The sequence below is a fragment of the Terrapene carolina genome, unplaced genomic scaffold (assembly GCF_002925995.2).
Source record: "Terrapene carolina triunguis isolate 2854851 unplaced genomic scaffold, T_m_triunguis-2.0 Scaffold234, whole genome shotgun sequence".
Classification (NCBI taxonomy): Eukaryota; Metazoa; Chordata; order Testudines; family Emydidae; genus Terrapene; species Terrapene triunguis.
In genome coordinates this window covers 3,246,663-3,270,542 of record NW_020664585.1, presented here as the reverse complement: position 1 = coordinate 3,270,542, position 23,880 = coordinate 3,246,663, and the positions used below count along the sequence as shown (strand labels likewise).

Sequence of the window (23,880 nt, the reverse complement as noted above, 5' to 3'; positions counted from 1 at the left end):
GGGTTCAGGGGGTTCCACTTGCTCTAAGTGTCCAGGCCAATATTTTCGGCAGTGGCTGCTGATTCTGGGCACCCAACTTCGGCCCAGGTTTTCAGAGGGGCCGAGCCTCTGACTGTCTGTCACGCCGGCCCAGAGTGTCCCACGCTGAGCACCGATAACTGCGGCAGCCGGCCAGAATCAGGGGCCAGCATGGGAAGATTTGGCTTTAATATTCCCATAGCAATTACTGTGTGATGGACGCTCTTCCCCTGCTTCCTCTCCACCCCACACCTGTTTTACCAGCCCGGATAGCACCTCATTTCCTCAAGGCCCTGGGGTAACTTTTCTGCCTGACCATGATGGGCTGGGACCCCTACGATGCTGCCGCAGAGTGGCCAGGAGGGGGTGCTGGGGCAGGTGCTGGGGACCCCACGAACCCTGTTCCCTGGGTGGAAAGGCGCAGCAGTGACCGGCACGGCTGTACCACTCTGTTTCCAGAGGAGTAACATCATACAGCGCCTGTTCTTTCACAATCCCCGTGTCTTTAACTGGAGACTCACACATGCACCCCGCCACGTGGCACTGCGGCGCGGTCCCAGCTGCACAGGTCGGGGGGAGGAGGACAAGGTAGAAGAGAAGGGAAGTGGCGCAGTCGAGACACCTGAGGGGGGGGGAAGGGATCGCTCAGTGGTTTCAGCATTGGCTTGCTAAACCCAGGGTTGTGAGCTCAATCTTTGAGGGGGCCATTTAGGGAACTGGGGTAAAAATTGGGGATTGGTCCTGCTTTGAGCAGGGGGTTGACTAGATGATCTCCTGAGGTCCCTTCCAGCCCTGATATTCTATGATTCATTAACCGAGCCTGTTAATGGGCTGCTACCCTTATGCCCAAGATCGGGGACCCCTTCGCCACAGAGCCGCTTGTCTTATAAGGTTCCAGTGCAGCTTCTTAAACACACAAACCCGCTGGAGAACTGCGACCAGCCACTAGAGGGAGGCAGTCACTAAACCACAAACCAGCCAGGCCCAAAGTCACTCCCCAGAGCAGCGCACCCTGGGGCGATCAGGGGAACCAGCCCCTGCTGTGGGTGGGTGGGTGAGCGAGCACCCAGGGGTCCTGCCCGGGCCTATCCCAGCATGTGGTGTCTCATCAAGCACCCCAACAACCAGGCGGGTGAAACCAGACCATCCCTGCGCGCTCACATGAACTCCCGCAGGACAATGCTAACAGACCAAAACCCCACAGCGCCCGGGGCAAAGGTCACTCCAGAGCTGCCCGACCAGCCCTCCTCCTCAAAGGAAACCTGCCTCATTTTAAGTGGTTTCTTGCAACATGCGTTAACCCCTTGTGCGTAACAATCTGTCCCACCCTGTATTTAGCTGGGACCCTCTGGGTCCCTCACCCAGCCCTGAAGAAGAGCTTAGAGCGGCTCGAAAGCTTGTCCCTCTCACCAGCAGAAGCTGGTCAAATAAAAGATATTACTTCATCCACCTTTTCTCTCTGGTATGCTGGACCAACAGGGACTCGGGGTCAGTCCCTGCCTCCCAGCCCCGTGAGCCGAGCCCTCGACTGATGTGCTGGGTCGTTATCGATGCACCAGGAGACACTCGCTGAGCTGAACTCGTGTACACAGGCTGCCCCCCAGTACAGAGACTGCCCCATCACCCCAGAAAGGAGCCCTGCCCAGGAGCCGGACGCTAATCAGCATCTCCTGCCCTTCTGGGGGGGAGCTGCAGGGGCAGTGGGGGAAGAGGGGCTCTCGCCCAGGGGCTGGCGGAGCTGGTTTTGCCCTTTCCCTGCAGCAGCAGCTGGAGGAGGACGGGACGGCAGGCCCTTACCCCGATCTTGCCGATCTTGGCCGCCATCATGAGGGGCGAGAGGCCGTCGTTGTTGAGCAGGGCCTCCAGGTTGGTGTCGGGGAAGAGCTTGGCGCACTTGATCAGCAGCAGGTCGTACATCTTGGTGACAAACTTGGTGTTCTCCCGGGTGTTGTCGGCAATGGCCACCAGGGCGTGCAGCACCGTGTTGCCCCGCGAGTCCTGGCGCCGCAGGTCTGCCTGCTTGTGCGCGTTCTCCGTGAGGTAGTTGACGATGTGCGGCTGGTTGGTGCAGGCGGCAAGGGAGAGGGGCAGCTCGCCTGGCAGGGGAGAGAGCACGACGGACGTCAGCCTTTCTCAGCCCCGCCACTCTCAGAACTGGGCTCTGGGCGCCGGCCAGCCAGCTACGGGGAGCCAGGCCAGAGGCCTGAGGAGAGGCAGCCGCTCTGCTCCCCCAGGCAGTGAGCGAACAGTCGGTGGGGCGAGCAGAGGTATAGGCCTGAGCAGTGGTGGAGTAACCAGGAGCGTGAGTGTGTGATGGGATTGCCTAGGGAGGTGGTGGAATCTCCATCATTGGGGATTTTTAAGAGCAGGCTGGACAAACGCCTGTCAGGGATGGTCTAGATAATATTGAGTCCCGCCTTGAGTGCAGGGGACTGGACTAGGATGACCTCTCGAGGTCCCTTCCAGTTCTATGATTCTATGTGTGATGGCACGTACACCGTGACTGCGTGTGAGAATGTTCGTGTGACCCGACGGAGCAATCCCGCACAGACTGGTGTGTACCAGCGCAGGGTCCTGAGAGTGTAAGGGATTGCACACGTGTGTGATGGCACACACACCGCGACTGCGTGTGAGACTGTTTGTGTGACCCGAAGGGGAGATCCCGCACAGGCCGGTGTGTACCAGCGCAAGGGTCGAATCTCCACACAGGAGCCACCACCGCTCACCATGGCAACCATCCAACAAACTGGGGAAGTCGCTGATCCCCGTGCAGGGCACCCTGGGGAGAGTCACATCACCCCCGGAGCCTGGCCAGTCCCACACGGTGCCAGGAGCAGCCTCGCCCGCGAGCCTCCTGCTCTCACCCCCTCGCACTAAGGTGGCTGCTTGGGCCATGGGCCTTGGTGTAAAGGTCCCACCTGGCACCATGTCCCTCGCCTCCATCGGCAGGGGCCAGAGGGAGCAGTGCCAAGGCTCCCTCTGGTGGGGCACAGCAGGGAACCCCTGGCCCTGGTGGCCCACATCTCCCACCCTCTGGTTCGCCTTGGTCTCCCTCCCATCTCTAGAAGGGACGTTGGCCTCAACCCACCTGCCCCTGCCCCATCCCCATCACAGCTTCTTGGGCAGCTGGCACATCCAGCCCCATCCCGTGCCCTCTGCCAGAGCAGAGCCTGGAGCCAGGGCCACAGCACGTGCTAGAAACAGGTCCGGGCTCTTCCCCTGCATCTCCAGCTGGATGTGGGCTCGCAGCCCCCGCTTGCGGCTCGAATGGGCGCCCCGGCTCATGCCCCCAGGCAACAGGGACAGGGGCTGCCCGCTGAGACACAGAGCCCAACTCTGCCCTCACTCCCACTCGTGCAAACGGGAATAACTCTGCTGAGATGGGTGTACAACCCCAGAGAGCAGGATCGGGCCCATGGGATTTGTGAGTCAGACCCACCCTTGCTCCCCAGGCACCAGCCAGGCCTGCTGGGTTTGGGCCTCAGAGGCTGTGGGGGCAGAGAGGGGGGCTCTGTCCCCAGAGCGAGTGCCCCTACGCACCAGCACGCCGTCGTCTGGATCCCTGCTGGGCTCGGGGAAACCTGCCTTCCAGGCCAGGGCCACGGGGCTCTCCGGCCTCCCGCGCTGCCCTGGGGACAGGGCTCGGTTCCGTTTCCACGGTCCCCGGCGGGAGGCCAGTTCTGAGGGAACCAGCTCCCTTCCCCGCCTGGCCCCGTGGCCTTCGCTCCCCCAGCCGGCTGGAAGCAGCAGCCTGCCTGCACCTCAAGAGGAGCCACTCTCGCCCTGGGCAAGTGCCCCCGCGGGGCCGAGGCAAGTGTTTGCTCAGGAGGGAGGCTGGCGGTTGCCTGTGTGGGGCCCTGCCTGCTTCGGCCAGCTCGTGTGCCCAGTCCTGCGAGCCCCCCTGGGCCGAGCGGGGAGGGCCCCAGCGCTCGGAGGCGTCGAAGGGTGCAGTGGGGCAGGGGCACCCAGCTGAGGTCGCGGGGTGGCCAGGCGCAGAGTGCTGCCGCTACCGTGGCTGAGCCGAGAGGGCCCCCTGTGAGTCGCCTTTGGGGTCCCCCCTTCCCACTAGGGCTGCCAGAGACATCCAGCCTCCCCCTCTCTGCCCAGCCAGCCGGCCTCAGCCCAGCACCAGGGGACCCGCCACGGGAGGGCAGGTCATTCTCCAGCGACACGTCAGTTCTAGGCCCCTGCTGCGTGGGGGAGGGGTCCATTTTGGGGTGGTCTGTGGGACACGGAGCTGGTGAGACCCCAGAGCCCATCTCCCAGGCCTGCAGTCAGCGGGCAGACAGGGACGCTTCCTGGCACCCACACCCAGGAGCTGGGCCGAGGGGCGGGCTGGTCTGGCTCATTACCAAGCCCCCCATCGGGGCGTCCCCCTCACTGGAGGTGGCTTCTCCACCCGCTCTTCCAGCTGGGGCCCCCCGCCACCTGAGGATGTGGCCTTTCCCGTGCGCAGGGCCAGACAGCGCTCCCCACTCACCGAAGTAGAAGTACCCGCCCTCGTCCTTGGGCTGGAAGAAGCGTCCGCGTGCCTGGGCGTGCACGTCCGCCCCCTTCTCCACCAGCAGCTCCACGTAGTGCTTGCAGCGACGCTCGATGGCGATGTGCAACGCCGTCTGGCCTGGAACCACACGCAGGCCCGTCAGTGCCCCGAGCGCCCAGCCCCAGCCCTCCACGCCCCGGCCGAGCCGGCGTCACGCTCCCGACGCACCGCAGGGAGGGCAGGCGGGGGTGAACGCGGCTCTGCCCCGGCCGCGGCTCAGCTCCCAGCAGCCCGCCCAGCGCTGGCCATGGCCTGGAATCCCACCCCCGTCCCAGGTCACGGCTCAGCCCCCACCTCGGTAGTAGACGTCTCGGAAGGGCGAGTTGATGAACTCCCGCATGTTGCCCGTCTGCTCCGCGATGGCCAGCAGTAGGGGGATGGTGTCGTTTTTGCCCCCGCTCAGATTCAGCAGCGCTTTGGGCAGGCAGGTCTTCCCCGTGGAGGGCTCTGCAGGGGAGTGGAGGGGCTGTAAGAGAGGGAGCGGGGCAGGCGGGAACAGCCTGAAGCTCAGAGCGGGCACGTGCCCACCTCCAGGGGTTCCACCTTCACCCGCTGCTGTCCCAGCCACAAGCCCCCAGGTGTGCATGGCCCAGGAACACCTGCGTTCAGAAGCGTTTCTTGTCACATGGGGGCCTCAAACCTGCTTGGCTGGAAGAGAGGCTAGTTCCCCACAAGGGCAGCCGGATCTTCAGGGGAACCCACCAGCCCTGATGCACTCACACGGGCACGGGCAGTGGCTGCACAGCCAGGCTCAGCCAAGCTGTGTACGCACAATTGAGGGTGCACGCCCAATTCACCGTCACTACCCGCTCCGCCATGCTGACTGCACATGAAGCGCCCAGCCCAACGGACTCTGCTGTGTCCCTAGATTCTGCAGCAAGGGCACAGGACCTGCGCAGCACAGCCACTGGCTTCCCCTCTTCTCCCCTGTCCTGAGCTGGTATGTTCGGCTCCCCCGCCCCGGCAGGAAGCCCCAGAGCCAGGCCGTGCTGACGCTGCCCGTTTCGCAGCTCACCTCGAAACTCCTCGTCGGTCAGGCGCTTCTTGTGGGTCAGCAGGAAGGGGAGGAGCCCGTCCAGGCCGGCGGTTGAACCCCGGGACACGATGTCGAAGAGGATGGGCCGGTTAAACACTTTGAGGACTGGAGGCGGGTTGGGGGCCGGGGCCTTCGGGCTGTGGGTCTGCTTCCTGGAAAAGGGGCACCGGTTCTACAAACAGGCTCTCAGAGCGCGCAGCTCTTCCTGCCACCAGGGCCAGGAGCCAGTGCATGAGCCAGACACGGCCACTGACACTTCCTTTACTACAGCCTGCTCCAGGTGCCTGGGTGGGGCATCTGGCCTCCTGGCCCTTGACTTCTCCTCTGCCCCACGGCGTTGCAGTTACCCAGGTGCACAAGAGGCAGTGGGACTCAGTGGATACTGGACTGGGAGTCAAGACAGGGGGACTGAACTCCACCACTGACTCTCTTGGACAAGGTGCGTCCCTGCTCTGTGCCTCAGTTTCCCCATCTGTAAAATGCAGGCAGGAATACTTGGTCGCCTGTATAAAGTGTTTCATTTCCTGTGGAAGGAAACCCATCCGCATTCACACTAGGGAACATAACTCACGCTCTCCGCATTACACCACTGATTCCGGCATAGCTGGATGTTTCTACTAAACTGAACAGCAGTGCAATAGTTAACGATGCTGACATGTCAGCTGGTGTCATTAGGCTTCAGAATGAACACAGCCCATGGAGAGGTAAGGGCCGATTCCCACCTCTCCTGGGGGTTGTTTCTGTTTCGGACAGGCAGCGCTGTGCCAGGGCCCATTAGAAATGAGGCTAGACATTTACTTTTAAAATATGAAGTTAAATTAAAGCTTAAGCTTTCCAGAACCTGACAGCAGCACCAAAACAGGTCTGGTACAGCTACCGCCACGGATGGGCTCAACCCTGCCCTCATGCCTGGCCCTGCAGGCCTGCCCCTCACTTCACAGGGCCCAGGGCCATCAGCACTTGAATTTCCGAATGTCTCCCTGCTTTGGAGGCCACTTGCCCCTCCGGGGACCCTGCGTGCTCTGAGAGAGGCCAGCCGACAGCTGCTTGGCAAGGACTTTGCATCACAGAGGATCCAAAGAGCGAGCCTGGGCGCTGGTGCATGCAATTATCTCCCAAGACACAACTATACACGCAGCCCCTGTCCAGCTCCGCGCTGCTGCTGTCAGCAAATCCCAAATCCTCCCCTTCATTCCAGGAGCTGCCCATGAATCCCAGCCCCGAGAGGGGTCTGCAAATAAAGGGATCGTGTCGGCGAAGGAAGTCGTAACTCTAGCTGGCCGCGCACACCGAAATCCCAGGCAGGCAGTGCAGTTGTAGCCGTGCCGGCCCCAGGAGATTAGAGAGACCGGGTGGGCGAGGTGATACCTTGTATTGGACCCAACCCCTGGGGAGGAGAGCTTGTTGGTCCAATGCAAGATAGCTCCTCACCCACCCTGTTGCTATTTGAAATCCCCTGGCAAACAAGGACTATGTGAATGTGACCCCGAACGCTACCTGAACCCACTCCCGCTTAGAGGCTGCAGCCAAACGGGTTTAGCAATGCGGCTGTCACAGCAGCCTGCTGCCCCCGACCCCAGAGGGCACCAGAGAGACACAGTCCCGGGGGGAGAATTCACACCTCACGCTGGGAAGGCAGCCCCGTAGCCAGGTGGTTAGTGCTCCGTGTGGCCACGCAGGAGACCAGGGCTCGGTTCGAGAGCTACAGTGGCAGCAGGCTGATGGCCAGAGAGGGGCGGGGTGATGGACTAGGTCCTGTCCCAGAGCTAGAAAGTGTAATAAGACTGCAGCGCCCTCCTCTGGTTACACTAGGACCAGCACCAATGGGCCTCGGGATGCAGAGCTGCCCCAGCACAGTGAGCTGGCAGGAACATGTGGCCTCTTCCGAGTGCCTTCCGCCCCAGGGGCTTTGCAAACCTTAATGCCTTTAGCCCTGGAGACAGGCGAGCATCATTTTGCAAAGGGATAAACAGGCTCAGAGACGGGGTGGGGGTGACGTGGGCCAACTCCCTTGCTGAAGGCTGGGGATGGCTAAACGCCACTCTCCAGAGGATACGGGCCCTCAGGCCAGTCCCGTGGACGCAAGCCGGGCTGGTTTGGGCACCTCTGTTGTCTCCGCTAATTACATCTACACAAACCGGTTTCAGCTAAGCCCCAGGCCTAGCCGGAACAAGGCCTTCTCCCTCGAATCAGCCACTTACAGAACAAGGCGTCATTAAAGGAATTTCTACCTCGCCCGGCGAGGAGCAACCCAGGACCTCTGTGCAATGCAATGAGCTTGCCCACCCCGGGGGGTCCGCAGGGCTGGATCGGCCCAGGCAGTGCTGCCGGAACAAGAACCCAACCAAACAGCTAACTTCACCCGGGCCCTGGGTTCTAGCCTCAGAAACCTGAGCAGCAGTTGCTTGCACTTCCTGGTAGGTTACAAGCAAACAACCCAGCTATTGGGGAGGGACCATTCGGGTGGCATAAGGGGCCAGAAAGAAGAGTGACGGGGGGATATGTGGGAAGGGAAAGCGTGGCTAAACGCCAGGAGAACCTCCTAGCAGGGAGATCACCAGATTGTTGCTATCAATGAAAACCTTGGCGTGGCACTTTACAAACAAATCCGCCCCCCGCTCCCAGCCCCAAAGAGCTTCCCACAGGAACGCGGGGAAGTGTCCTTCTCTGCAAGGCTGCTCCAAGCTCCGGGGATGAGTCCTGGCCCAGCACCCAGGTTGCAAAGCTCAGACCATCTTCAGGGGACAGCGGGGGAGTGGCAGCTAGATTTCGTCTACAGACCCCACTCAGGCCAGATCCGACCGGAGAACGTCCACAAGCTTTTGGTCCTGCCCCCATGGAAGTCAGAGGCCACGCTCTGGGGGGCAGGATGGGGCCTTCAGACCTGCCGGTCCGATTTCAGTTGTATCTAATGTCCCTGCAGTGCAGGTGGGGGGCAGTTATACCCGGGGGGGGAGGGGGACAGTCAATACAGGCCGGGGGCTTCTCCCCGGCTCAGTGGCGTGGTGCCACACCGTGCCTGTGGGGGGCGACATGAACGCACACTCCCCTCCGAGCGCTGGTCTCTGCCGCGGCCCCCCAGCCCTTGGGAATGGAAGTGATTCAGGCAGGTGGGGGAGGGGGAGACCCCCAGCACCATCTAAGGCAGGTGACTGTGTCACGGGGTCATCCAGGTGCACGCCCCTATCCTACAGCAACAGCCCCAAACGCTTCTCCGCGCACATGTGGCTGCTGTGGGGCTCGGGACCTTGGCTGCTACGGAGGGTCAGGGATCCCCCCGCACCCGACACATATACAGGAACCAGGGCGGGGGAGAGAAGTGGGAGGCAATTTGTTCTCAGCATCTGGAAGAGCGGCATCTGCCTCTGTGCGCCATACAGCACCATGCACAATGACAGCTGTGCAGCCAGTGCCTGCTAAACCAGCTGAGAGCGTCTCTTCCCCTCTGATCCCCGCCCTCCCCTCCCCCGCTTCCCTTGTTCTCTAGCCTGGGCAATGCCCCCCAACTCCTAGCCCCTTTCACCCTAGGATCTGCGGGGGGAGTGTTGTCATCCCCTTGCTACAGACCATGTGGGGACAGTGAGACCCAGAGGTGTGGGTTTGGCCCCAGGCCACAGAAGGGTGCAGTGGAGAAGACAGAAGGAAGGGATTCTGACAGACAGCCTGAGCATGGGGGGGACACTGCCTCCCAGAGCGGGGACCAGAACCCTGGATCCTGCCCCCCAGACCCTGGGTCCCTGTCAGTCCTCAGCACCTGAGGTCTCCTGGGTGGCCATCGCCCCGGGAAGCACAGTGGAGTGCAGGACCCCAGCAGGCTGTCGTGCTGTCTGAACGACCCCGGGGAGCGGAGCCGGAGTCTCTCCAGCCCAGGGCTTGGCCAGCCCCACAGCGTGGGGAGTTTCTCCAGGACAGACTGGTGCATTGTGCCCCGGCGCCCTGTTCTGGGGCGGGCTGGGCCTCCATGTCCCCCGGGAGCATTTCCTGGCCCAGCCTGGCAGGGAGGGGGCGGGCAGCACTGCTGAAAAGCCCATTCATGCCGGAGCCGGCTTGCCACTCCCCGCGAGGAAAGCCAGAGTGAGACGGCCCAGCACAGAGCCCTCTTTCAGGGGAGCGCGCGAGAGGGGGATTGGCAGCCAGCAGCCCTGGCGAGTGCCAGACCCTCCCAGGCCAGGCTGTCTGCACCGCCCTCCAACGCGGCTCGCTCAGGGGGACAGTTCCACGCAGCCCTGCTCCCGCTGACCTCCCCCCACCCCGCCCCGCTGCTCGCTCGCAGCCCCCAGATCGAGCTCAACGTGATCTCCCGCCGGCCTGCGCCGGGGTTCGAGGTCCGTTCCAGACCGCGGCTCCAGCCCATTTTGGTCTCGGCACTGGGGTTCCACCCCCCAGCATCAGGGCTCATCTCATCCTTACTTCAGGGACAGCTCAGGCAGGTCCAGCGCCCCTAACACCAGCCTGGAGCGCCAGGAGCATCGCCCAGCTAGGGAGGGAACGCTTCATGTGTCTCAGCAGCTACCGCAGGCTGGTGGAGGCAGTGCACTCATGGGCAACCAAGGGCATCCCAGCTACTCCTCCTGCTTGGGGGACAGGGGAGGGGAAATCCCCCTGGCTCTGATCGTCCCTTGGGCTTCTGGAGCTTCCCAGTCCTGCTCCAACAACCTTACCGCCTCCTGGGCGGTCTGCACAGCTCATTGCTACTTTCTGCCCCGGGCAGCCCCTTCGCTCTGCGGCCTGCCCCACCTGCATTGCCCTCGGCTGGCAGAGGTTTGCTCGGGGCCAGGTCGGAGGGGCCTGGCTATTGTCCAGCTCCCAGCAAGGCACCTTTAGGAAGCTGGGATCCCTGTAACCCCAGTGCCCCTCTGCTTTGTAAGTGACCATGGAAAACGTTCAATCAGACACAAGCAGGTGGTGTTAAGTGGGCACATTCAACACAAGCGCTGCAGAGCCTGCTACACCATGCAGCTGCCCGGTGCCAGACGTACTCATTACTGTTACTAGCTGACACCTGTGAGAAATGACCAGGTTGGCCGAAATGCCCTTGCTGAGCACTGGGACTGTGGCATCAAAGGTAGCGACCCCATCCTGCCTCTCCATGTCCCTCCCTCTTAGTGCGTTTGCTTCCTGCAGTCCTAGCAGCTCAGATAAATAGTTTTCACTGCAAACGTCTCAAAGAAGGTTCAAATCCACAGCGAACAGTTCCAAATATTTGCTATAAAAATGTGGATTTTTTTAAAAAGTAGCATTAAAATAAAAGAAATGTGGCTCGGTAGGGCACCTGAGCACCGAAAATAATAGAAACAGGAGCACAAAGATCTCTCCAGCACTTCTTGAACAGCAACGAAACATCAGGGGCAAAAAGGCTCACAAACTCTGCGACGTTTTCTGGATTGGCCCAGAGAGACGCTGGGTTGTGAGGCTGGGAAAGGCAAATGCCCCAAGCTAGAGCTGGCTGATATTTTTCAAAACTTTGAGTAAGTGTTGCATTTGGAAATTCCGAAATTTGAAAAATAAATGGGAACATTTTGGATAAAATTTGCTCAAAAAATGCCCCCTTTTTCCAGCCACCTCTAGAGCAGGTAAAACCATTTGGAATTAAAACAGCAATTCACAATTCCGCCCTCCTTCCCTCCTTTTCCCAGCCAGCTCGACCCTGACCCTGGCTGGCATCTCGTGGCTGGATGCCCCGCAGAGCCCTTGGCATGGAGAGGCGGCAGCGTAAGCAGACATGCTGCCCGTAGGGGACGGGGGTGCCATACTCACTCCCCTATCTTCTTGCGCCGGCGCTTGTTCTCGTTGGGGTGCTGGCGGTACGTGCCGTAATCGAAAAGCGAGTCCATGGGGGCTTTCTTGGGCCCTGGGACGACAGAGGACTCGTAGATGGAGGACTCTAGCAGGTCCTTGGGGTTGGGCACGCCCTTTTTGAAGGCCCCGTGGAATTTCATACGCAGGTTTTGCTGCTTGCTGTCCCCTGAGCCGGGGGGGAGCCGGGCCGCCTCAGCGGGGCAGGGGCCATCCTCGTTCTCAAACAGGTTGGCCAGAGACGAGAGGGGGAAAGCGTCGTTCTGAGGGGAGCCCTCTTCGCCTTGGGCCTCGCCGGCCTCCCCGACGTGGAGCTGGGGGGGGTCATCCGAGTCCGCCATGCCGCCCGCTTTGGAAGGGCCCCGACCCCTCCCTGTGTGCCTGGAAGAGAAGGGGTGGGCGAGAGTGTGAGAAATGACATGGGGGGGTGGGAAGGGGCGTGTGTGTGCAGGGTGAGAGAGACGCCCTACGCAACAAACCCTCCCAGCCAGAGACGCACAAAGCCAGGCTGCCCCTGCTCAGCGCCACCCGCTGCGGGGGGCAGGAATCCCGGGCCCCCAGCTCTGGGGCACAGCTTGGGCCGAAGCCCCAGAGCACCCCGAAGAGCAGCAGCCCGGTGGGGGGGTCGCTGTCGAGCCTCCCTGCGTCAGGGAAAGGAAGGGGCAAGGCCGGAGTGGGGACTGTCCACGTGCCCGGGCAGAAAGCCAGCGGGTGGATTTGGGATCCTCTACGCTGCAAGAGAAGCGGGGATTGCCCTGCAGGTAGGAGCACCTCGGAACTAGCCAGCACGGTTAACAATAGGAGCACAAAGATGGCAGCGCGGGCTAGTGGCCCCAGTACAAGCCAGCCACAGAACCCACGGGCTGCCTGCCTGCGCTGAAGCCCTTGCCACCAGTTCTACTCTGCTATTGTTACCTGTGCTAGCTAGAGTAATGCTAACACAGGTACGCTCACCCCCCTTTGCAGTGTAGACACCACTTACATGGGCCCAAAGACGAACGAGATCTCCCAGGGGGTGAGGGTGGATCAAATCGACTCAACCCTCCTAAAACAGAATAACCCAGTGAGCAGCACCCCTCAGATCGCAGGGCCCCCGCTCCCCTCACACCTTTGCCTGCTGGGATCTTGCAACAGCTTCCTGGGTCTCGCTGGCGAGGGATCGTTCCTAGCCAGTTCCCAGTTCTCACCCCAGTGCGCCTAGTCGGGGGACTCCCTGCACCAGGGTCCCGTCCCTCCGTGCTCAGGGAGATCACAAACTCCCCGCGTCTCACTTCTCCCAGTAAACGTGCTTCCCCTGCACTCGGAGCCAGGGCCCCCGGGATGCAGGGCGGGACGGGCAGGCAGCTAGCGAGTCCGTGCCGTGGTGGTGGCTGCGCCAGCCGGGTCCCTCATATCTGCAGATGTGTGTGGGATCCAATGAGCTGCGGGCTTCATGTTTCAAAGAGCTGCTCTAATGACAGAGGGCGAGCCCTGCCACAGCCCTGCCTTGCCCAGATGTGGTTTTGTTGGGCACAGCCCAGTGCAGGGGAGAGAACAGGCTCTTCTTTCTCCAGCCCTATAAATACCGATCAGCCACCCCGAACCCCCTCCAATAAACACCAAGGGCCTGGCTAAAAGCAACACGAGGCAGTGGCTCCGGGGCAGCAGGCGAGAGCCAGAAGCTGCCGCCCTGGCCCAGCAGGTTGGCACTGTGCCATTCTCAGGACCCCACGGAGCGGGCTCAGCAGAGGGCTGGCATGAGTGTGAACGCTAAGGGCCCGATTCTAGTCTCATGCTGGTTTCACACCCGTGCTGCTCCACTGACTTCAACGGCGACATTCCCAGTTTTCCCAGGTGTAGGCAAGGGGGGGACCAGGCTTCCTGGGCCCAATTCATGGTCACCCTGCCCCTCCTGCGTGCAGCCAGTTACACCAGAGCAGAGCTGGGTGAGATGCTGCCCCCTAGTGTTTCACGCTCACACTGCACAGGTGGAAACGGTGACACAACTGAGGGGCAACAGGGAATCTGTTTCAATCAGACCCTGAGATGGAGGCTTGCAATGGGATGGGGGAGGGGATCCAAATGAGGGCTCCGTGGCAGGGGAGGGACCTGAGTGTGGATTGTCCTGCAGCTGGAATTCAAATCCATGTCCCTGATTTATTTTGGTGCACAGGAAAATTTGCAAAAGAAATAACCAGCAGGCAGCAAGTTCTAAGCCACAGCCAGCTATGGGAGCCAAGGTCGGTGTCTGTGCTGTTGTTGACAGGCCCGGCAGCTCTGGGAGGACAGAAAAAGCAGCCTGGGAACATGTCATTTTCTACTTGGTTGTAGCTTTGTATAACAAGCCCTAATGTGGGGCTTTGCTCTCCGGGCCTCAGACTGGAACATTTGCTGGATAACATGCTTCTAATTATGTAGCATGTCATTACTAGAGAGCCAGCAGGTTTCAATGGCACAGCAATCCTGCTGCCGTGTCATCGGAAATTCAGCACTCTGGTGTCTGGAATTATCCCAGCCCTGAGCGACGGAGGCATCCCCGCTCCCTGCCGGGCTGGGGCAGCACAGCACGCGCGCCCCGTGTGGCATGGGGAGATGGTGCCGGGATGGGGAGGAAGGAAAGGAATGAAACAGCAAGGAGAGTCACCACCCTGGAGCGCCGTTTGTCCTGCCTTACGCAGCTTCGTCCACGCCAGGCTCAGAGTCTCCTCTTCACTCTGAAGGTCCTGCCCAGCTCCATACCCACCCCCGTCTCCTCCTGCTCCTCTCTCCGGGGTCAGCCACGCCATTCTCCTAGCCACCCCTCATGGCCCCTTCCACACCACCCCGTTCATCTCCCGCTCGAGGGAGGTCCTGACTCCAAGGAGCAACCCAGCCTCGGCATCTGCCTTGGTGGGGCTCGTCCATATTGTGCAGCCTCCTCTCTGGGCGGTTAGTCTGTCGCTCCGCTGGGACCTTGGCCTTTGCAGGCACCCCTGGGCAGGCGTGAAGCGCTGAGCAGGCCTTCTGAAGCTGGAGAAACCTGGCTTGTAGAGAGGGGCTTTTCATTCCTATGGGAGCGCTTTACAAAGGGGGGGTGTCATTATCCCCTTTATACAGATGGGAAACTGAGGCCCAGAGAGGGGATGCGCCCGGTCCAAGGTCACCTAGGGAGCCAAGATTAGCACCCGGGTGTCCTGGCTCCCAGTCCAGTGTCCAGCCTCTGTTCCCTGCATCCCATCCTCTCACCCCGAGACAACATGGGCAGAACCACTCTGGATTGCAAAGCAGGGGCAAACGAGCCAAGCCCAAAGTGTTGGGGGAGTCCCAAGTAGTTTGCTGCCCCACTCTTCCCCTTCCGGTGCTACCTCTGCTCTTCCTATGCTGGAAGGGCGGGCGAGAGGTGTGCCAAACCCCGCGGAAAAGGCTCAGGGTCCCCCAGCTGACCGAGAAATATGGGGTCTCCAGCCCACCTCTGCAGAGCCAAGCGCTTGGAAGAAGGGCTGATCCCGAGCAGACTCAAAGCCCCAACCTCCGGAGGGTCTCTCAGCACTTCCGAGCGCTTGCTGGAGCATTGCATGCATTCGGCGCTTTACACACATGGATGAACAATGTGATTTCACACCGCAACGCCCCCGGAGCCTGGTCACAACTATTCCGATGGGGAACCAATGCCCAAGGTCACCCGTCCCCACAGGTGGGTGACAGAGTCAGAAATAGAAGCCAGAGCTCCCAGCCCCTGAGCTGGCCTCTGAATGACTGTCTCTGGCTGCCCTACGTCTCCCTCCCCGCTCACCCACACAGAGGTGTCTTTGTCCCATCTTCAGACCTGGTTTCTTTTGGCTGACATTTCCCCAGGTTTATCACCATGGTGACTCAGCCCTCCCACTGATGGTGCCAGGACCGTTACACCAGATTCTCCTCCGAGGCGCATTTACATAGCCTCTTTCGGGAGGTTTCCCACTGGTGCAGCTCCAGTGGTGGTACCAAGGAGTAGGGGGCGCTAGAGCAGCCAGGGCACAGGTGATCACCCGTGATTTACCTGCAGGTCAGCTAGACCTGCTCTGAGCAGGGTCAAACATCACAGACACGGACATACCAATGCGTCCGCCCTCGTCCGCACCAGTGCGATGCTGGGAGAGTCCAGTTTAGACACTGCCTAAGAGGGCAGATCTCCAGCTTCCTCTGAAGAAGAAGAAGAAGAAGAATACATAGCTCTTATCCAGTGCGTCTCATCCATAGAGCTCAAAGAACTTTACAAAGGCGGTCACTATCATTAGCCCTACTTTGCAGATTGAGAAACTGAGGCACGGAGAGGGGCAGCAATTTACCCCAGTGGCAGAACCAGGATTAGAACCCAACTGTCCCAATCCACTGTTCTAGCCACTAGACCACGCTGCTTCCCCAACACAAGAATACAAGACAGAGGCCACTGCACAGTGCCTCCCTCCTGGCTGGAAAGGCAGCAATCAGCACAGACTCGGTAAAGTCCCAGGAGCTTCTGTCATCAGGCTAATCACTCCCTGGTTCCCTTGCGCGTAGCAGCACCACACAAACGTCCTGCCTGACAAATTCCACACCCCTTTGCTAACCTAGCTCAGTCACAGCATTAACCCTTGGGTGAACCCTCTGCAGACTTAGCGGGATTCAGGCTATTGGCCATGGGGCAGCGTTTCGAAGGAACCAGTGGGCGCTAGGCACCCAGCTCTCCCTGACATTTACTGGAGGGGCCTAACTTCCCTAGGCTCTTTGACAATTCCAACCAAAGCATCTATGGTGTCGTACAAAAAGCACAACATAAAACAAAACCCCGACGGGCAAAGCCCAAAGAGCCCTCACCTCTTCAGACAAAGCTCCAGCCCAGGGCAAAGCCAATAACCATGGGCCCTGCCAGCCACCAGCCAAAGGGACTTATTCTCCAGCCCAGCAACAACCCTGGGGAAGAGGCAATAAAGCAGCCCTAGGGCTCTAGGCAGAGCTGCTCCCGGAGGGAGTCCTCCTGCTAAGAGCTGCCCCGCCCTGGCCAAGTGTAACCGCCAGGAAGAGACATAGGGCAGAAAGCAATAGCCCCAGTGCTCAGGATCTAGGTCATGTCAGGCTTTCAATATGAATAGCTACAGACACAGGCTCCCGCCAGCGCTGAGCTGGCAGCAGCCTGGAAATTACCAGCACTCCAAGGGTTAATTTAAACACACAGTAAAATTCCATGGCAGATTTTACAGCTGTATGCTCCAGGCAGCCTAATCTCTTGAGCACCCCTCCAGCAGGGGCCTGGAGGGGGGGGGGCAGGAGCCTTGCTGCTGCCTGGATCGTACCCGTTCCACAGGCAGAGGGAGGATTCCATTCCCCAGGGCTGTCCAGCCTCAGTAAGATTCCTGGAAACAAGGACAACCACCTCCCCTAGTTTTGAAGGAGAGAATCCTGACCCATCAGCCCCAGGCCAGTAGTTCCCTGCCCCACTCCTTAAAGGAGCCCACAGCCTGGGGCTCCCTCGATAGCCAGGCAGTTGTGCCATTGTGCTCAGTGTCTTTCATCCTATCCGGCTGTTTAAAGGGGATCTGAGAACCGTGGGGAAGGGATCCGGAGAAGTTCCTCTGACCCCCGCTCGCTGCATGCAGCCCGCGCACTGGGCAGCTGGGATATACCTATACCTACCTCATAGAACTGGAAGGGACCCTGAAAGGTCAGCGAGTCCAGCCCCCTGCCTTCACTAGCAGGACCAAGAACTGATTTTGCCCCAGATCCCTAAGTGGCCCCCTTAAAGATTGAACTCACAACCCTGGGTTTAGCAGGTCAATGCTCAAACCACTCCTGGAAGGCCTGGAGTTCCCATGACCCTCCCTGGAAGGTCTGGCTTTCAGAAGGACGTGATCGGTGCTGCCAACTCTCACGGTTTCCCCCCCAGTTACGGGATTCTGGCTGAGGCAGGCCAGAGCTCCCCCCTCAAGGTTTTGGGTAGGAGAAGGAGGAGACTAGTCTGGAGTGTGTTTGGACAGAGCCTGGCACAATGGGACCCTGATCTCGGGGCACAGAACTGATGTCGAGGGCAGAACTGACAGGAGAACTTACGTGGCAGGGGAGAACTTGATGCATGGAGGGAACTGACGTGAGGGCTGGGGGGGGGGCAGAATGACTAGTTGGATGGAGGACGGGCGGGATGGGGGCACAGAACTCATGACTGACAATGCTGGGTTTGGGGAGAAGCTGGAAGCTACACGCTGTCAGGCGGCAGTGACAGCTCCTGCAGCAGGGGCCAGAACCACCATACACTGGGCGAGCTGGCAGCACGGATTGGCACACACAGCTGCAGAGAGGCGGTTCAATAATCACAAACCCCAGGATTTCAGGGCTAATCTCATGATTTCTGGGCTGGACTCGCACAGGGTGAACCTTTAGGGTTGGCAGTAATGTGCTATGCAGAGGGGGCAGGGCGCGTTATCCCTGATCTCGAAGTGCACCGTGGCAGCAGAAGTTCCCGCTCCCCTCCAGGGAGGAGAGAGGGTGGCACGTACGGAGGGAAACAGACTAAACTTCTAGCGGCACCCGCAGCAGAGACTAAACACGATGATCTGCCTCCCAGTCACATAGTCACTCGGCCTGGCAGGTGGAGAGGGCTGGTACAGGACGGTTCATGGCTGGGCTTAGGGAAAAAAACCTGCCAAGGATTGTGCCGAACCCCATGGATGGGTCTTGGTACATCTCAAAAGGAGACCACCGAGAACAGGTCCCACCAGCTGATCAAATAACTGCCAGTGCTCTGCACCCACAGATGGCTCCTCATGCATGCTACAAAGGCAGGTCCGCATCCTCTTCTCCACTGTACGGAGAGCAGAGGCATCTCAGACAGTCCATGGCAGAGGTGAGGCCGGAGCCCAGGTCTCCCGAGTCCCAATCCCGAGCCCTAGCCATTGGCCCACGCTGCCCTCCCATTCTTGCCACTAACCCTGATTACAAAGAGACACTAAAACCACCCCAGGAAAGTGCCTTAAATACCCTGGGAGAGGAGTACCAGTGAACGAGGAGCCTGTCGTGTTGGGAGCCCGGTGACACGAGACGGCAGAGACTGGATCCATTGTCCCCATCCTGCTTTTGGTTAATGGAGCAGGGGGAGGAGGGTGTTGGGGGGGCAGTGCTCTGGAGGGGAGGGGTGGCCGTGAGAAGCTGTTTGTCCTGCTCCCGGGAGGTTTCCCATGGATATACTTGGGAGAAGGCTCAAGCCCTCGGTGGGCAGGGTCCCTGCAGGCTGCCACATGCGGGCCATGTTTTCACCGAGCCCGCCCACCACATTAGCCTCCCCCTCCCTGGGGCACCTGGAAGAGCCTTTCACACCTTTAGGTGGGATGGATCCTAGTTTAAAGCGCTGGTGTCTTGATGGCTGAGTGTTAGCTGGGAACGAGCCCTCCGCACCATCCCAGGGCAGGATGGCATTTGGGGGTGTGGGGGGGACTCTATGTCCTTCAGCTCTTTTGCTCATTTTCAGCTCCTCAAAGCCTGGCCTGACTGGAAGAGGCAGGCAGATCCCCGACTCCAGACACCCAGCCACGAACCCTTGGTTTTATGAACCATGGCGCTGGACGTTTGCAAGCCAACGGCTCTCCAGTCTGTCGGGAGCTTGTGAAAGTCTCATGTGCTCCCGTGAATGGCTGCTTCCCCTCTGTCCACCCGTTTGGGTGCCAGGGGCATGCAGCCCGAGGGATGCCACCCAACCCAACATCCCTGGGATCTTCCCAGCACGGTCAGGGCGATCCCAGACCCCACGAGCCGCGTGGGTGGGACCCCAGCTACTAACAGAGTCTAAGTGACACTTTGCAGCCCGAACCCCGAAGCGATTTCATCACTACGTGGCCGACACACGTCCTGATGCCGGACCCAGCGGAGCCACGCCCACGACACCCCAACACAGCGATGCTCAGACGGAGGCGTGAGAGCCGCACGTGGTTCGCTGATGTTGCAGCGCGTGATATTAAAACACGGGGCGATTTAATTATTAACCAACCTAAGCTATTAGCCAATCCGGATGCTTTTAAAAATTAACCAATTAAGTTATTAACTTATTTACTGTGAGAATAATACATAGATATAAACTAAATATTTGCCCCGTCATGCTGTGTAACTATGAATCTACAGCACTATAGTAAATGAAACGATGAATTCCCATGAGTGTGTCTCTTTTGGGTAACGCTGATCCCTTACTTGGCCCCTGAACCCCCGAGGTCTGAGTATCGCTGCCCCAGCACAATGTCATGCAACGTGAACCCGCCGCCGCCCCCGACCGAGTGACTCCGTCGCTGCATGTCTCAGCCCTTCCGAAACGCCCTGGGCACAGGAAGGAGATAGTGATCTGGGCGCTGCGTGCCAGGGCAGCGACCTCAGTGCTCACGGCTCAGCGTGAGGTTTAACAAACCGGCTCCAGCTGCACTGACCCCACATTGCCTTTCTCGGGTTCCTCTTTCTTCTCACACACAGTGGGGGGGAGTGGAGGGGATGCCCAGGCAGCCAGTCCTTTGTTATTTAATCATGCCGGTTGTATCTCGCCCCCCACACCAGAGGGGTATCACATGTCCCATTAACATAGCTGCACCCACCCCGGGGGAGAACAGATCACATTGTTATGTACACCCCGGGGTCGGGGACACACAGGCCTCTCCAGCACTGAAAGTCAGGAAACTTTCCACACGGAAGCTGGTGCAATGGGAGAAGCTGGTGCAATGGGATGCCATAGGGGCTAGGTCCTTCCATGGAAATGACCTTCCCAGAAGCAGCAGAGCAGAGGCAGGCACGAGACTGAAGATTCCTCTGTGGCTGGGCCGTGCCTGGCCAGAGTCGCACAGGAGCGGCAGGTGGCACAATTAAAAAAAAACCATCCACATCCGGCACGTCCCATCGCTGCACCAGCGTCGGCTTCCAGTGAGTGATGTCCCCTGGCCCGCTAGCCAGCAGCGCTGGCTGTGTGTGCCAGGCGCGGGGCACTCTGCTGGGCGATACTCAGGGCAGCAAGTGCCATGGCCAGTGAGAAGCACTTGGAGGGCCAGGCTCTTACTAAACACCATTGTGAAGAAAACCAAGGGAGTGGATGGGGTAACAGAACAGGGGCTCCACACCCAGGACCACGCAGAGGGCCTGGCTGGTGCTCGGTTGGGAGTGCTGTTGTAGGAGGATGAGTGCTGCTGGCTTTGGGGTGAAATGCAGTGGAAGTCTCGGAGAGGGGATGGGTCTGACAGCTAAAGGATCGGGAGAAGGAAGGGGGACTAGAAGTAGGGAGAGGAGCATGCAGCCAGGCCGGGGTGCGTGAGGCAGACAGAAGGCACCATGCTGGTAGAAAGGCAGGAGTTCATTACAGACAATCAGGAATTTCAAAGAGTGTCCAGAGTCCAGCTTAGAGCTGGGTTAAAGTCACTCCAAGGGCCCAGCCCCTAACTGACACAGGCCGACAGCGAGCGGGCAAAGCTACTCTGCCAAAGAGAGAGCGAAGGCTGGCAGCCGAAAATCTGCCAGGGGAGTCTCACCCGGAGACCCATCTCCCTGCCCAAGACCAAGCAGAACCTGGAATGTCGATTCCACGCAGTCAAATCCACCGGGCGCACTGACCTCAACCCCATCAGAATTGGCAGAAAGCTCCAGTCAGTTTGGCATGGACTGGCACGAGCATCTAAACCCAGTGATAGCTCAGGCAGACAGCACTGGGCAACGTTTCTGTTCAGTATGGGGACGAGAAAGCTTTTATTGTATATTTTATTGATTAAAGTGTGTTAGGTCCAGAAAGCCTTGGGCAGGAGGCACCTTAGAAATCTTTATTACTACGACAAGTGGTTTCTCTCTCTTCTACACATGAACCTCCTGACTTGGAAGGAGCCGATCCCACAGAGCGAAGTCCCGATCAGGCCGGAGAGCTTCTGATTCCGCTTCTGCACCCCAGCCCTGCATCCCGTCCCGCCTCGAGGGAGCCAAGGCAGGCTGGAAACAGACCAGGAGTGCCCCTCTGTGCGCCGGGCGTGTGGAGGAGACTGCAGGGCACGGTTTGTTGCGTCCCACGTTGCTGTTAATGTGCTGCTCGCCCCAGCCACGCTGATGACAGCGGCAGGAGGACAGACATGAGAGCAGAACGACAGGCAGCTCCAATCTGGTCGTTTCTGTCTCTGGCCCTTTTCTTGGCTTCCTTGTGGAGTAACATGGGAGGAGATTCAGTGACAAACAGGGTATTTACAGGGACTGGGTGGATCTGCAGATCGTGACTATACGTTTGCTTTGGTCATTCACAGCCCCTTGCCAGAGCGATATACTAATAGATCTCTTGGCTTTCCCCTGTCCCACAAACTCAGGCGTGTTCCCCTGGACTTGACGTTCTGGGTCATATAAGGAGGGGATCCAGACCAGAGCTGAGTGCAGACATCTTGGAACTGCCGCTGCCCGTCTCCGCGCTGGCAGGGCTGGAGCAATGGTGGGGATTACAGGCTCCCTGCCCAATTCTGCTGTCACTTAACCTCCGGCACGCCTGCTGCAGTCAGCACGAGCACAGGCATTGAGTCCAGCTGCAGGGAGATTCCGGCAGATCAGACCCTGATTTTTACTGCTCCGCCCTGGTGCCCCACTCCTCATCTGAGGCTCGCTAAGCGCTGCAATGGTGGATGTCATTCCACCACCAGCACTCGGGGCATATCTACACTGCAACAACACCCCCGTGGCTGGTCCGTGTCAGCCGACTCGGGCCTCAGGCTACGGGGCTCTAAAATTCCAGTGTAGATGTTCGGGCTTAGGCTGGAGCCTGGGTTCTGGGACCCCAGAGGGTGAGGGTCCCAGAGCCTGGGCTCCAGCCGGCCGGGATGTCTACACTGCAATTCGAGATCCCCGTGAGCCTGAATCAGTGGCCACGGGCTGGCCACCAGTGAACACACACCCTCCTCGCCCAGTGGGATGAAGTGATTGGCCCAAGGTCACACAGTGAGTTAGAGCCAGAGCCAAGAAGAGAAGCCAGTTCTCCAATAGCCCAGTCCTTTGCTTTAACCATTAGGCCATGCTTCCCCTTGCTACGTATTACTTTGTAGATCCCTGGGGTGCTTCAGAGGACACGCCCAGTCCCAATTGTCACCGTGCCCTCTGTGATCCCCAGCACACTGGTCAAAACCCAGCTGGGATAATGCCACTGCACCAACCACAATTCCTGGAACACCTGTTGGAACAGCACTCGAAATGGGGGCCGGCGTCACTCCAGAAACACACCCCTCCATGGGCTGGGAGTTTGTTTTTCGCTGACTCTGATCTAATCCCCAAAAGGAGAAAACCAACTGAACGGCCTCACTAGGTGGGCACTTGGCTTTTCCCATCCAAGCCCATTGTCACTGTCGATTCCTGACTGGTTCTGTGCCTCTCTGTTTGCTGCCAGGGAGAATCCAGACTGCCTCACGGGGTGGGGCAAACAAGCGCAGCTGTGTTTAGGCTAGGCACAGTCACTGGGACTCAGGAGATCACAGACAGGTGGGTCAGGCCCACAAGTCACAGGGGAGAGGGGGGTTAAACAAAGTTCCACCAGCCCTAATCGCACTACAAACGTTTTAGGAAACACTGGCCTTGATTTCAGCGGCAACCGTTTTTTTATTTGAATGTCACTATCCGCTCCCCCAGGGTTTGCACCCCAGTAATGCGGCCGATTCCTTGCAGAGGAGAACGAGAATGGGACGGAACAAAGGCGGAGCCGACAGGTCTGTTTTCACGGCTGGAGCGGAGCGAAGTGTGGAGGGTGAGTCAATGCCCGGCATGATGGAAAATGCAGGCAGCTTGGTAAGATCCGGTGGTGTTATTAGGGACACCGGGAGGAAGTTTGCTTTGGAAACTGTGTGCTGATTATAACTGGCCCCATTGAGTGGAGAAGCCCCAACAATCCCAGAGGCAGACGGGCTGCCCGATGAGGTGATGGCCAGGGGATGAATTGGATTTCATTGAGCTTTTAGTTTATTTGTCTTTTTTCCAGATTTCCCCACCCTGCAGGTCATCCTGTTTTCATAACCAAAGCCCAGTTTGCACAGTTTTGTCGGCTACAGGGCTACTCCAGGCCTGGGCTCAGGGTAAGCAACAGCCTATGTTCTCTGGGCTGGTGCCTCCGTGCTGCCAGAACACTGCACAGAGCTGCACTGTGCTCCTTGGCCACCAGACGCCCCATGGAGAGTGTGCAGCCTCCAGCCCGTGGCCACAGCCCTTTCCAGCTAAAGGCCACTATTCTGCTACCCTCCCGTAACGAGCTCCCACCAGACCACCTCAGCCAGCGATTTCATCAGCTCTCACAGCCTAAGCAAAGTCAGGCTTGGCTAGTGCTTGGATGGGAGACCTCCCTGGAAACCCAGGAAGTGGTGTTAATGATTCAGTAGGTGGCACATGTCCCTCTGAACCAATGTCCCTGTGCTACTGTCCTTCATATGAGACGTAAGTCCTGACCCTTGCGGCTGTTAAGAATCCCCTGGCCCTTTTATTTCAAGAGCAGGGAGGGGCGTTAAGCCCAGCATCCTGGCAAAAGTCCACTTTGGGCGATGACAGACCAGCT

The 23,880-nt window shown here is 59.2% G+C and overlaps 1 protein-coding gene across 2 annotated transcripts in view; it reads right to left on the bottom strand.

Annotated features, from left to right (window-relative positions):
- Positions 1-23,880, bottom strand: part of TRPV4 (transient receptor potential cation channel subfamily V member 4) — a 38,799-nt gene that overhangs the window by 10,257 nt on the left and 4,662 nt on the right. Inside the window, exons 1-6 of one of the 2 annotated variants that reach the window (XM_029912628.1) lie at positions 12,502-12,590; positions 11,355-11,774; positions 5,577-5,749; positions 4,856-5,008; positions 4,499-4,639; positions 1,816-2,114 (exon numbers count right to left, since the gene is read on the bottom strand). In XM_029912628.1, coding sequence (XP_029768488.1) covers positions 1,816-2,114; positions 4,499-4,639; positions 4,856-5,008; positions 5,577-5,749; positions 11,355-11,734 — 1,146 coding nt within the window. In that variant the 5' untranslated portion in view covers positions 11,735-11,774; positions 12,502-12,590. Of the gene's footprint in view, positions 1-1,815; positions 2,115-4,498; positions 4,640-4,855; positions 5,009-5,576; positions 5,750-11,354; positions 11,775-12,501; positions 12,591-23,880 lie in introns of those variants that run through there. The other variant, XM_029912627.1, reaches the window with a different exon arrangement.